General features: G+C 52.4%; 1 protein-coding gene across 1 annotated transcript in view; it reads right to left on the bottom strand.

The window, feature by feature from the left end:
• Positions 1-367: 367 nt before the first annotated feature.
• slc30a6 (solute carrier family 30 member 6) overlaps positions 368-14,280 on the bottom strand; it is a 39,191-nt gene continuing 25,278 nt past the window's right edge. Inside the window, exons 7-15 of the mRNA XM_079634625.1 lie at positions 14,167-14,247; positions 13,676-13,711; positions 12,920-13,014; positions 11,228-11,276; positions 4,893-5,012; positions 3,956-4,058; positions 3,828-3,875; positions 2,194-2,262; positions 368-955 (exon numbers count right to left, since the gene is read on the bottom strand). Coding sequence (XP_079490751.1) covers positions 491-955; positions 2,194-2,262; positions 3,828-3,875; positions 3,956-4,058; positions 4,893-5,012; positions 11,228-11,276; positions 12,920-13,014; positions 13,676-13,711; positions 14,167-14,247 — 1,066 coding nt within the window. The 3' untranslated portion in view covers positions 368-490. The remainder of the gene's footprint in view (positions 956-2,193; positions 2,263-3,827; positions 3,876-3,955; positions 4,059-4,892; positions 5,013-11,227; positions 11,277-12,919; positions 13,015-13,675; positions 13,712-14,166; positions 14,248-14,280) is intronic.

Raw genomic sequence — 14,280 nt, 5'->3', positions numbered from 1 at the left:
TCTAATGTTGGTGTGGTGTTTCTGAAACTCAAAGTGTGTGATCAGAACGATGTGGTTTAATCCCAGAAGCGCCTCACAGGAGTGTGTTCCCGAACACCAGCATCCGAACGCCAGAGAACACGACAGCGATTATTGCGTTTCGTTTATTGTGACTTCAATATCAGAAAATCTAATTCAAGCCCCTTGTACGAACCCTGGTTAAAGAACCCTGGATGAAGAAACGAGGACTTTCCCCAGGAAGTGATGATGTTCTTCTCTTGAACACATGGGAAACACCGCTTTATCCGCAGATGTTAAATTCACAACTTTGGATGGAGACAAAGCTTGTGTGAAGGAATGGCCTTTCATAATGAGGACACTGGGGAAAAACAAGATGTCTGATAGCAGTTTAATACAAATAAACAATACAGATAAAACATCCATTGCAATAAAACCGTAGCTACTGGTCCCGTAACAATAAATACTCAGGGTTTAGAAGTGTGTGAGCAGCTCAGGGTCTCTTTTGGTCAGTGTGTGTGTTGGGAAGGCTCCCGTATCTGTGTATTCCCGCAGTGTTCAGAGTCCTGTACCCCTGAGGGCCGAGGCCGAAGCCCAGCCGGACCCCGGGCCCCTGGAGGCCCTGGCTCAGCGCGCCGTACGGCAGCCGGTGCGGTTGGGCCGGGAACACCAGCGGCTGCACGTGCCGGCCCGGCGTGTTGAAGGAGAACTCGGGGGGAGGGCTGCTGGGTTTGGCAGGCGTGGACGTGACCGGGTTCAGCTCGGACACCGCGGCTGAAGACACGTACTCCGACAGACTGAGCGATCCGGCGCCAGAACTCAGAGACGGGCGGATCCACTCGTCCTTGAAGATCTGGACGGTTAGCGTGGAGACTAGCGCGCTCAAGCGGTTCGTCACGTGAGCCAAAACCATTTGCTCATCGGCGTCCCGGCGGATGCGGACGTGGACGGAACCAGCCTGTGCAAAAACAGTGTGAGTTATAGAAAATCCAGCTTTTAATGTCGTCTATTAATGAGCTAAACCATGTGTAAGTTCATAAGTGGACAGCATTGCTGAGTATTTTCTGCTTAAAACTGCAGTGAACCAAAGACAGTCTCAAAAACACGGTTTGAAATCGCTGGTGTTTCTGACGTCACACACTACCTTGACCAATCAGATCAACGTGTGATCGTCAACCAGTGGATCTCTGAGTGAGTGAGTGGAGGCGGGGCTCATTTGCATATTCATAGAACCACGCATACTAAATGAGGCAAGGGTGTCGAGTTACATTGAAGATATTTTAAGGCATTAAGAATTTTTTTAAGGAAAAAACTTTTAAATATGTCATTCTGGTGATACAATGATTGACTGCAGGATCTATCCGGAGGCTTATGTGAGTTTGCTGAAGAGCTGAGAGATCTGCGGTCACTAGTATGACCAACTAGCAGTTAATCAAGAGGCAATCAGTCTTGCTTTTTGGCATCATATTAGGCCGTATGTAAATTACTTTCTCAGTGGTTCAACCGCGAGAACTATCAGGATATTCAGTGGACAGAACATGTGTGTTTGATCTGAGCTCATGCACCTCAGCGCTTGAGTGAAAACACGTTCACTACAGCTTATTGAACTTATAAACACTGAAAGTGCGCAAACTATAATCCATCAACTATAAACCAATAAAAACCTGTTTAAAGGAAAGAAAACAAGTTCACAGAGAGATTGAATCCAATATTTGGTGATAATAAAGCATAATGAGAGATTTATAAGCTATTTAAAAGGCCGGTCACTTTTTGACCCCGAAACGCCAAATTAGGTAAAATTGTTTATTTGCTGCTGTAACTAGTAGTAAAGAGGAAGAGATGATCGGTTCTTCTGTCACACACATTAAACACACCGTTACTGACTGAATTTACTGATGAAACTGACAGGATTTGAGAGCTGAGACTTTGATTCATATCAACAGCACGCTATTATCAGGATTTAAGAATCGATATGGTTTCATCAGAATGATCATTTATATTATTAAATGATCATCAACCCAAATGCAGATTTATAGCAATAAACAGACTGATAACTGAAAGCCAAAATTAGGTAAACTTGTGTAAAAATGGCCATAACACAAGATTGTACACAGCCTTGGTCAAGCCAGCATGATTTCAGAGATCATTAGCAGCACATGAGCTAGACATCATCAGTTAGAAAGAAAGTCTACACACCAAAGAGCCGAAGCCAATGGTCCAGAAGTGTTCATTTCTGACTTCAAGAACTCCATCCAGCGTGGACACCTGAAAAACATCAGGAACGAGTGATGAAGAGGAGAGCGCTGGCGGCGTAAGGCACGAGGTACACTATATTGCCAAAAGTTCTGGGACGTCTGCTTTACATGCACATGAACTTTAATGACATCCCATTCCTGATCCGCAGGGTTTAATATGGACCCGTTGCAGCAATATCAGCTTCAGCTCTTCTGGGAAGGCTTTCCACAAGGGTTAGGAGTGTTTATGGGAATGTTTGACCATTCTTCTAGAAGTGCATTAGTGAGGTCCGGCACTGGTGTTGGACGAGAAGCTCTCACTGTGCGTTCACACCCGACGCGAATAGCGCGTCAAATTCGCGCCTGCCGCGTCTAGTTTGACGCTTGAACATTTTGAATGCATTCGCATTCCGAGGCGAAATCCGCTTCTTCTGGGAGAGGCAAGTGCTAGGCGGGAAATGTAAAAATACTACTGTTATTGTGTCACGAAATGTAGTTTTAAGAGTTGTTCAGTCGAGAATGTAGTTGTTTAAAGCTCAAATCTGTGGTTTGTTTATAAAGATAGCGCCTATTTAAAACATTTGATCTGACGTTTCGGAGTTGTGAGATCCAGGCGATCAGCGGCGATCAGCGTTCATGTAACCCGCTGGAGCCGCCGCACCTCGGCTAGTGCTCCTGACGTCTGCCGCTGGTCAACCAGACATGTTTCTTTAGCTTCTATATACAATCTATAGCTTCGGTTCTATTATATGAAACATATCAAGTTAAAATACATGAATGACTCGTTATAACGTCGGTCAAACGACTTCTTTAACGTTATGCGAGTTTTTCTTCATCTCATTCAGAAATGTAGCCTACGACTGCAAGTGTTCAGTGTCACATTCATAGTTAACATCTGAACAATGTCATTCCTTCTTTCACGCGAGCATTTAGTCATTACAAAATAATTTATTGAGGCCAAACATTTAAAATGACATTATAATCTGAAAATCGGGCCTTCCCCCGTTTATCACGTCACTTCACCATGTGACAGCTGAAGCAGGCTCCTGATTGGTTAACGCGGCGCGAATTGACGCAGAAGTTCAGATTTTTCAACTCGGGCGGCAGACGCGAATTCGTGTCAAACGCGTGAATCCACAGAAAGCACTACATAAAATCATTCACGCTTAACGTGCCTGACGTTCAATTCACGCCATTCGCGCCGTATTCACGTCTACCGCGCCGCACTCTACGCCTCATTCGCGCCGCAGGAATTTTTTAGGCGCATAACGCGTCTTTGCATTGACTTAACATTGAAATCACTCGTGCCTGACGCGCTATTCGCATCCGGTGTGAACGCATCATCAGTCTCTAATTCATCCACCAAACAACCCCACGCCATAATCCCCCCTCCACCAAACAACCCCACGCCATAATCCCCCCTCCACCAAACTTTACACTTGGCACAATGCAGTCAGGCAAGCACCATTCTTTAACAAATGTGTGTAGAAGCGTCTGCATGTTATAAACTGTGGGACTGGAACACCTGAACTCAATGATTTGGAGGGGAGTCCCAATACGTTTGGCAATATAGTGCAGATCTGATGAAGGACTGACCTCTCGGAGCAGTTTATCCAGCTGCCCGATGACGTGAGACGGGGTGGTCTGAAAGAAGAGAGGACAGCCGTGAGTGTGTGAAGTCTGCGCATCACACAGGCTCAGTACACACACGTGATCACACACACCTGCAGCAGCACCTTCCCGCTGTACACACTCATCGGGTACATGGTGCCGAAGGTCATGAGGGCGATGGCCACGGCAGACGCGGTGTCCATCGCGTGATAGTTACTGCACAACAACCACACAAGATCATCACGTGACACACTGACGACACCCTTCAGGTGATCAGAGCCGCAGTACAGATGTTTACAGAAGAAGCACATTCACAGCGAGAGCCAGGCTCAATATAATGCACATATAAGTAGTAAAAACACCTGTTGTTGTTGGAGTACAGAGCTAGGCTGGGTGTTGACAAATTTCACGATTCTATTTGATTTAAATTCACAAACTTGTAATTCAATTCAATTTGATTGGATATGGATTGATTTAGATGTATCAGGAAGAGTGTTTTTCTCCAGTAATCTCTGAACTGAAGCTGTAACTCTACAGGAATCCTGTCAGTCGCTGCATTACTGTAATATTACAGCTGATCTGAAGACTAACATTTACCACACACAAGACAGTTTTTGTAATACGTTTATACTCGGCATTAAATATTGAAGAACAGGTAAAGATATAATGAATGTGTAATTAGTGCATGTCTGTACTGACTGAATTTACTGATGAAACCGATAGGATTTGAGAGCTGAGACTTTGATTCATATCAACAGTATCAAAGATTGCTGAGATTATGGGATGGCATGTGCGCTATTATTGGGATTTAAGAATCGTTATGGGTTCATCAAAATGAGAATTTTAATAAAATCGAGATATCAATATTATCAGCCCAAATGTTATAGCAATAAACAGACTCATAACAGAGATGAATGCTTCAGTACAGTATAGTGCAGGAGGAGCGCTCTTCTTTAGGGTTTGAGACTACACACGTGTGTCCTCATGCAAGACCGTCTCCTCACCTGATCGAGACCCCCCCCCCCCACACACACACACACACACACTCACCTGATCTCGATGAGCATGTAGGTGATGCCCAGAGCGAAGGCTCCGGCGAGGTTGATCAGCACAAACGGGTTCATCCTGGGCAGGAGAACGCTGCTCAGCGCCGGGATCACTCCACACAGACTGCACACACACACACACAACACGTCTGAGCATTAGCGCTCAGTTCATCACACATGTGACCAGGGTTTGAAATGAACACCCGCCAACCCCCCAAATCCGGGTGAAGATCAACTGTGGCGGGTAACAGTCAAATCACGAGCCAGTTTGCCATGTTACTTATTACATTTACTCACTTTGCTGGGGAAGTTTGTGTAAGCCAAATTTGCACAGATTTAGCACAAATACTTGGGACGGTGGCAGTGTGGAGGTAAGGGAGGGGCGGAGGCGATTGGGATGTCAGCAGTGTGGGGAGTAAGGCAGGGACGGAGACGATTGGGATGTCGGCAGTGTGGGGGGTAAGGGAGGGGCGGAGGCGGGTTGGGACGGTGGCAGTGTGGGGGGTAAGGGAGGGGCGGAGGCGGGTTGGGATGTCGGCAGTGTGGGGGGTAAGGCAGGGACGGAGGCGGTTGGGATGTCGGCAGTGTGGGGGGTAAGGGAGGGGCGGAGGCGATTGGGACGGTGGCAGTGTGGAGGTAAGGGAGGGGCGGAGGCGATTGGGATGTCGGCAGTGTGGGGGGTAAGGGAGGGGCGGAGGCGGGTTGGGATGTCGGCAGTGTGGAGGTAAGGGAGGGGCGGAGGCGATTGGGACGGTGGCAGTGTGGAGGTAAGGGAGGGGCGGAGGCGATTGGGACGGTGGCAGTGTGGGGGGTAAGGGAGGGGCGGAGGCGATTGGGATGTCGGCAGTGTGGGGGGTAAGGGAGGGGCGGAGGCGGTTGGGATGTCGGCAGTGTGGGGGGTAAGGGAGGGGCGGAGGCGGTTGGGATGTCGGCAGTGTGGGGGGTAAGGCAGGGGCGGAGGCGATTGGGATGTCGGCAGTGTGGGGGTAAGGGAGGGGCGGAGGCGGGTTGGGATGTCGGCAGTGTGGAGGTAAGGCCAGGGCGGAGGCGATTGGGACGGTGGCAGTGTGGGGGGTAAGGCAGGGGCAGAGGCGATTGGGATGGTGGCAGTGTGGGGGGTAAGGGAGGGGCGGAGGCGATTGGGATGTCGGCAGTGTGGGGGTAAGGGAGGGGCGGAGGCGGGTTGGGATGTCGGCAGTGTGGAGGTAAGGCCAGGGCGGAGGCGATTGGGACGGTGGCAGTGTGGGGGGTAAGGCAGGGGCAGAGGCGATTGGGACGGTGGCAGTGTGGGGGGTAAGGCAGGGGCAGAGGCGATTGGGACGGTGGCAGTGTGGGGGGTAAGGCAGGGGCAGAGGCGATTGGGATGTCGGCAGTGTGGGGGGTAAGGCAGGGGCAGAGGCGATTGGGATGGTGGCAGTGTGGGGGTAAGGGAGGGGCAGAGGCGGGTTGGGATGTCGGCAGTGTGGAGGTAAGGCCAGGGCGGAGGCGATTGGGATGTCGGCAGTGTGGGGGGTAAGGCAGGGGCGGAGGCGATTGGGATGTCGGCAGTGTGGGGGTAAGGGAGGGGCGGAGGCGGGTTGGGATGTCGGCAGTGTGGAGGTAAGGCCAGGGCGGAGGCGATTGGGACGGTGGCAGTGTGGGGGGTAAGGCAGGGGCAGAGGCGATTGGGATGTCGGCAGTGTGGGGGGTAAGGCAGGGGCAGAGGCGATTGGGATGGTGGCAGTGTGGGGGGTAAGGCAGGGGCAGAGGCGATTGGGATGTCGGCAGTGTGGGGGGTAAGGCAAGGGCGGAGGCGATTGGGATGGTGGCAGTGTGGGGGGTAAGGCAGGGGCGGAGGCGATTGGGATGGTGGCAGTGTGGGGGGTAAGGCAGGGGCGGAGGCGATTGGGATGTCGGCAGTGTGGGGGGTAAGGCAAGGGCGGAGGCGATTGGGATGGTGGCAGTGTGGGGGGTAAGGCAGGGGCAGAGGCGATTGGGATGGTGGCAGTGTGGGGGGTAAGGCAGGGGCAGAGGCGATTGGGATGTCGGCAGTGTGGGGGGTAAGGCAGGGGCGGAGGCGATTGGGACGGTGGCAGTGTGGGGGTAAGGCAGGGGCGGAGGCGGGTTGGGATGTCGGCAGTGTGGGGGGTAAGGCAAGGGCGGAGGCGATTCGGATGGTGGCAGTGTGGGGTTAAGGGAGGGGCAGAGGCGGGTTGGGATGTCGGCAGTGTGGAGGTAAGGCCAGGGCGGAGGCGATTGGGATGTCGGCAGTGTGGGGGGTAAGGCAAGAGCGGAGGCGATTGGGATGTCGGCAGTGTGGGGGTAAGGGAGGGGCGGAGGCGGGTTGGGATGTCGGCAGTGTGGAGGTAAGGCCAGGGCGGAGGCGATTGGGACGGTGGCAGTGTGGGGGGTAAGGCAGGGGCAGAGGCGATTGGGATGTCGGCAGTGTGGGGGGTAAGGCAGGGGCAGAGGCGATTGGGATGGTGGCAGTGTGGGGGGTAAGGCAGGGGCAGAGGCGATTGGGATGTCGGCAGTGTGGGGGGTAAGGCAGGGGCGGAGGCGATTGGGACGGTGGCAGTGTGGGGGGTAAGGCAGGGGCGGAGGCGATTGGGATGTCGGCAGTGTGGGGGGTAAGGCAAGGGCGGAGGCGATTGGGATGGTGGCAGTGTGGGGGGTAAGGCAGGGGCAGAGGCGATTGGGATGGTGGCAGTGTGGGGGTAAGGGAGGGGCAGAGGCGGGTTGGGATGTCGGCAGTGTGGAGGTAAGGCCAGGGCGGAGGCGATTGGGATGTCGGCAGTGTGGGGGGTAAGGCAGGGGCGGAGGCGATTGGGATGTCGGCAGTGTGGGGGTAAGGGAGGGGCGGAGGCGGGTTGGGATGTCGGCAGTGTGGAGGTAAGGCCAGGGCGGAGGCGATTGGGACGGTGGCAGTGTGGGGGGTAAGGCAGGGGCAGAGGCGATTGGGATGGTGGCAGTGTGGGGGGTAAGGCAGGGGCAGAGGCGATTGGGATGTCGGCAGTGTGGGGGGTAAGGCAGGGGCGGAGGCGATTGGGACGGTGGCAGTGTGGGGGGTAAGGCAGGGGCGGAGGCGATTGGGATGTCGGCAGTGTGGGGGGTAAGGCAAGGGCGGAGGCGATTGGGATGGTGGCAGTGTGGGGGGTAAGGCAGGGGCAGAGGCGATTGGGATGGTGGCAGTGTGGGGGGTAAGGCAGGGGCAGAGGCGATTGGGATGTCGGCAGTGTGGGGGGTAAGGCAGGGGCGGAGGCGATTGGGACGGTGGCAGTGTGGGGGGTAAGGCAGGGGCGGAGGCGATTGGGACGGTGGCAGTGTGGGGGGTAAGGCAAGGACGGAGGCGATTGGGACGGTGGCAGTGTGGGGGGTAAGGCAGGGACGGAGGCGATTGGGATGTCGGCAGTGTGGGGGTAAGGGAGGGGCGGAGGCGGGTTGGGATGTCGGCAGTGTGGAGGTAAGGCCAGGGCGGAGGCGATTGGGACGGTGGCAGTGTGGGGGGTAAGGCAGGGGCAGAGGCGATTGGGATGTCGGCAGTGTGGGGGGTAAGGCAGGGGCAGAGGCGATTGGGATGGTGGCAGTGTGGGGGGTAAGGCAGGGGCAGAGGCGATTGGGATGTCGGCAGTGTGGGGGGTAAGGCAGGGGCGGAGGCGATTGGGACGGTGGCAGTGTGGGGGGTAAGGCAGGGGCGGAGGCGATTGGGATGTCGGCAGTGTGGGGGGTAAGGCAAGGGCGGAGGCGATTGGGATGGTGGCAGTGTGGGGGGTAAGGCAGGGGCAGAGGCGATTGGGATGGTGGCAGTGTGGGGGTAAGGGAGGGGCAGAGGCGGGTTGGGATGTCGGCAGTGTGGAGGTAAGGCCAGGGCGGAGGCGATTGGGATGTCGGCAGTGTGGGGGGTAAGGCAGGGGCGGAGGCGATTGGGATGTCGGCAGTGTGGGGGTAAGGGAGGGGCGGAGGCGGGTTGGGATGTCGGCAGTGTGGAGGTAAGGCCAGGGCGGAGGCGATTGGGACGGTGGCAGTGTGGGGGGTAAGGCAGGGGCAGAGGCGATTGGGATGTCGGCAGTGTGGGGGGTAAGGCAGGGGCAGAGGCGATTGGGATGGTGGCAGTGTGGGGGGTAAGGCAGGGGCAGAGGCGATTGGGATGTCGGCAGTGTGGGGGGTAAGGCAGGGGCGGAGGCGATTGGGACGGTGGCAGTGTGGGGGGTAAGGCAGGGGCGGAGGCGATTGGGATGTCGGCAGTGTGGGGGGTAAGGCAAGGGCGGAGGCGATTGGGATGGTGGCAGTGTGGGGGGTAAGGCAGGGGCAGAGGCGATTGGGATGGTGGCAGTGTGGGGGGTAAGGCAGGGGCAGAGGCGATTGGGATGTCGGCAGTGTGGGGGGTAAGGCAGGGGCGGAGGCGATTGGGACGGTGGCAGTGTGGGGGGTAAGGCAGGGGCGGAGGCGATTGGGACGGTGGCAGTGTGGGGGGTAAGGCAAGGACGGAGGCGATTGGGACGGTGGCAGTGTGGGGGGTAAGGCAGGGACGGAGGCGATTGGGATGTCGGCAGTGTGGGGGTAAGGGAGGGGCGGAGGCGGGTTGGGATGTCGGCAGTGTGGAGGTAAGGCCAGGGCGGAGGCGATTGGGACGGTGGCAGTGTGGGGGGTAAGGCAGGGGCAGAGGCGATTGGGATGTCGGCAGTGTGGGGGGTAAGGCAGGGGCAGAGGCGATTGGGATGGTGGCAGTGTGGGGGGTAAGGCAGGGGCAGAGGCGATTGGGATGTCGGCAGTGTGGGGGGTAAGGCAGGGGCGGAGGCGATTGGGACGGTGGCAGTGTGGGGGGTAAGGCAGGGGCGGAGGCGATTGGGATGTCGGCAGTGTGGGGGGTAAGGCAAGGGCGGAGGCGATTGGGATGGTGGCAGTGTGGGGGGTAAGGCAGGGGCAGAGGCGATTGGGATGGTGGCAGTGTGGGGGTAAGGGAGGGGCAGAGGCGGGTTGGGATGTCGGCAGTGTGGAGGTAAGGCCAGGGCGGAGGCGATTGGGATGTCGGCAGTGTGGGGGGTAAGGCAGGGGCGGAGGCGATTGGGATGTCGGCAGTGTGGGGGTAAGGGAGGGGCGGAGGCGGGTTGGGATGTCGGCAGTGTGGAGGTAAGGCCAGGGCGGAGGCGATTGGGACGGTGGCAGTGTGGGGGGTAAGGCAGGGGCAGAGGCGATTGGGATGTCGGCAGTGTGGGGGGTAAGGCAGGGGCAGAGGCGATTGGGATGGTGGCAGTGTGGGGGGTAAGGCAGGGGCAGAGGCGATTGGGATGTCGGCAGTGTGGGGGGTAAGGCAGGGGCGGAGGCGATTGGGACGGTGGCAGTGTGGGGGGTAAGGCAGGGGCGGAGGCGATTGGGATGTCGGCAGTGTGGGGGGTAAGGCAAGGGCGGAGGCGATTGGGATGGTGGCAGTGTGGGGGGTAAGGCAGGGACGGAGGCGATTGGGATGTCGGCAGTGTGGGGGGTAAGGCAGGGGCGGAGGCGATTGGGACGGTGGCAGTGTGGGGGGTAAGGCAGGGGCGGAGGCGATTGGGACGGTGGCAGTGTGGGGGGTAAGGCAAGGACGGAGGCGATTGGGACGGTGGCAGTGTGGGGGGTAAGGCAGGGACGGAGGCGATTGGGACGGTGGCAGTGTGGGGGGTAAGGGAGGGGCGGAGGCGATTGGGATGTCGGCAGTGTGGGGGGTAAGGGAGGGGCAGAGGCGATTGATGTTTCGTAGATGGAAGTAGGCAGACCGGGTAATGTTATTAATGTGCGATTGAAAAGATAATGTGCTGTCAAGGATGACACCCAGACTCTTAACATGGGGGAGGGTGAAACGGAGGAGTACTCAATATTGAGAGAAAAACTGTCGGTTTTGAATAAAGTAGATTTAGTGCCAATGAGGAAAACCTCAGATTTAATTTGAGGAAGGTTTGGGTAAACCAGGTTTTTATTTGGTGGGCGGGAGAGTGGACGAGGGTTTGGTCGAGAGGTAGAGCTGTGTGTCATCAGCATAACAGTGGAATTGAATGTTAAATTTCCGGAAGATATTGCCCAGGGGAAGGAGATAAATGATGAAAAGCATTTGGTGAACAGAAAAGACATTATTTTCCAACATTCTACATTTTTTTAATGTTCTCTGTGCTGTATTGATCTGTCCTCCTAAAACACATCTATGGTGATGAGGATGAAAGAGGAAAAGGAGATGCTGGATGACAGGATTTTGTATATGTATTGTATGTGTTATTATATATATGGCTAGTAGAAGTTCTGAATGGCTGGTAACTTGAGTGAGTGAAGGGCCGGTGAGTGAAGAAGTTAATTTCAAACCCTGCATGTGACGGAGCGAGACGTTCTTACCTTCGGCTCAGATCGGCCACGTGCTCCTGAAGCCAGCTGGTGCTCGCAGCTACACACACACACACACACACACACACACACACACACACACACACACAGAGAGAACACAGCTTCAACACAGCTCTATACACCTCATGATAACCGAACATGTGGAAGTAAAATAATACCAAATGTTTTTGAAACAGAAAAGCTTGATGAACTGCACTAATTGAAAAATATGCATTGCATTAACCGTGCTTGCATTTTTATGGGCTGAAATTCAATATGGTCGTATATTCCAGCTGTGACTATTTCAATTCAAAACATTCACACATTTTCAATATTAAAAATTCAATAATCCATATTCACCTTTCAGATTTCACTTCCAAAATATTCGGTCTGTTTAAAAATACGACCTATCATTTTCTACAGGCAATTTTCAGTCCATTTTATTTCGCTTTACAAATTCAGTGGTTCAACATTTCACATCCGAGATCTGCAGGAAAATGTGTGAATGTTTTGAAATTAAATTTTCACAGCTAAAATATACGACCATGTTGAATTTCAGCCCATTAAAATGCAAGCAGGGTTAATGCAATGCATAATTTTTCAAGTTGAGCAATTGAACAAGCTTTTTTGTTTCAAAAACATTTGCCATTATTTTACTTCCATATAAACAAACTCATCAAACTCAGATTGAGTTCCAGTCGGTCTCAGTGTTTAGCGATGCACTCCCCAGGAAAATACGGCACATTTAAAGTGTAAAGCATCAATCTGGCGCACTGAGAGTTGAACAGGGACACGTCTGTGCATTGACTTTAAAGTGGACCTTTTAGATGTGATGCCGTCTCATTTACACTTTTGTCAGTGGAAAAGTTTAGAGAGAAAAAAAAAATAGTAAAGATTGTTTACTAACTGTTTACTTAGTTTAAAAAAAAATCAAAAGCATTAAATAATTTGTTTTAATTAAATACTGTTGATTTAAATAAAAATATTAAAAGAAATATACAAAATAATCTGAGAGTACAGAACTATTGTGAACAGAAAAGGCTAAAATGTAACAAACTAAATTCTCAACACAATATTCTACACGTTTATAATATGATTTTTTATAGCATAAATTGAAGCTGCTTTGTAATGTGTATGATGGGGTTCATCGCATGAGGATGATCATATTTGGGGGTCCATGGCATCTAAATGATTAAAACACACCCAGATTTACACTACAGTAGTAGAATTACAATACTCATGCCTTAATTTCTTCACTTGCAAGAGTTTGTGGAAAACTGCATTTTCTGTGAAAACAGATTCACAAACAATGTCTTACAAATCTAGAGAAATCTTCCAATCATCGGCCTACAAAATATTTGGAAATGCTAAAAACAGAAACTGGTGCCATTATGACACGGATCATGAGCGAGGAGTGCAACCAGCTCAACACTTATTAGATATTTATTAATTAGATTTTAGTTCAATTAAATGATGCTTTGCCAAAGCAATGGCACAAAACACAGCGTGTATCTAATGCCATGAGAAGAGGAAAAATGTGTCTGGTTCATTATGAAAGCGTGACATCAGACGGCGGTGCAGATGTTATTATGGGGAAGTGTGGTGAACATCTGCAGGTCTGAGCCGTGCGAGCCGGACTCATGAAGCATCATCACTGGAGTCTGGATGACAGCAGGAGACGGGAGGAGTGTGTGGAGATCTTACCTTCAGACACGAAGACGAACGGCTTGTTCTTGACCGACAGTAGAGTCAACAGATTGAAGAACAGAGCCACGAATGTTCCCACCAGCAGACGCCCCCTAACACACACACACACACACACACACACACACACACACACACACACACACACACACACACACACACACACACACACACACACACACACACACACACACACACACACACACACACACACACACACACACACACGTTTATTCTGCTACTGAGAGCAAAGAGCAGCTCATATTTCCATATTCATCTTAATGTGGGCGGAGTCAGGATGTTCGTTAACAGTGTAATCGCTGGTCACATATTTATTTTTACTTTTACCCCCAAACAAAGAACAATAAATAACTGTGCCATGAGTATATCAGGCCCTTAATGTGTGTGTCTGTGCGTGCGTGTGTGTGTATCTGTGCGTGCGTGTGTGTGTGCGCACGTGCGTCTGTGTGTGTGTGTCTGTGTGTGCGTGTGTGTGTGCGCACGTGCGTCTGTGTGTGTGTGTCTTTGTTTTCTTATTTTAACTTTTTATAACTTATTTTTACCCCCAAACAAAGAACAATAAATAACTGTGCCATGAGTATATCAGGCCCTTAATGTGTGTGTCTGTGCGTACGTGTGTGTGTGCGCGTGCGTGTGTCTGTGTGTGCGCATGTCTGTGTGTGTGTGTGTGTGCGTGTGTGTGTCTGTGCGTGTGTGTGTGTGAGAGAGTGTGTGTTCAGTGATGGTTGTACTCACGTGTGAACCTCGGGCTGCTCCACAAAACGCTCAACGCTGATAAAGAAGACACACACAGAGAGAGAATAACTACACACTCATCTGGGAGGTTCTGCTCATTAAATTCATAACATTATGTATATCACTTTGTATATTACAAATATAGTTGGCTCTTTATTCAGACGGTAATGGTTTCTCTTGGGGACGCGTGTGGATGTGAATAAAATCACAGACAAATCCTGTAGAAGAAGAACACCTGAGACGCCCTGAGGAACTGCTCCCGTCTGAACAAGGCTTCTGTGAGTTGCGTTGGATAAATGCATGAGCGTGACTGTCAGTGCTCTACAGTGCTAACACTGAATCATCAGAAGTGTTGATGTTGATCACTCGTACGAGTGTGTGTGTGTGTGTGTGTGTGGATCCGCTGATGTGGACCTGATCTTTATAATGTCCAGATTCCCAGAGCAGGAAATATTGAGCGGATCAAGTTCTGCAGAGACGCAGGATCTCACCTTTCCTTCAGGATGAAGAGCGACCCCAGCTGAACCAGCACAGTGGAGGAGAACACAGCCAGCACTTCACACCGCTCGAAGCTGAGACACACACACACACACACTATTACTGGA

This window comes from Phoxinus phoxinus (assembly GCF_949152265.1).
Source record: "Phoxinus phoxinus genome assembly, chromosome: 14".
Lineage (NCBI taxonomy): Eukaryota > Metazoa > Chordata > Actinopteri > Cypriniformes > Leuciscidae > Phoxinus > Phoxinus phoxinus.
The sequence above is the reverse complement of the archived record's forward strand: the minus strand, read 5'-3'. Positions and strand labels throughout refer to the sequence as shown.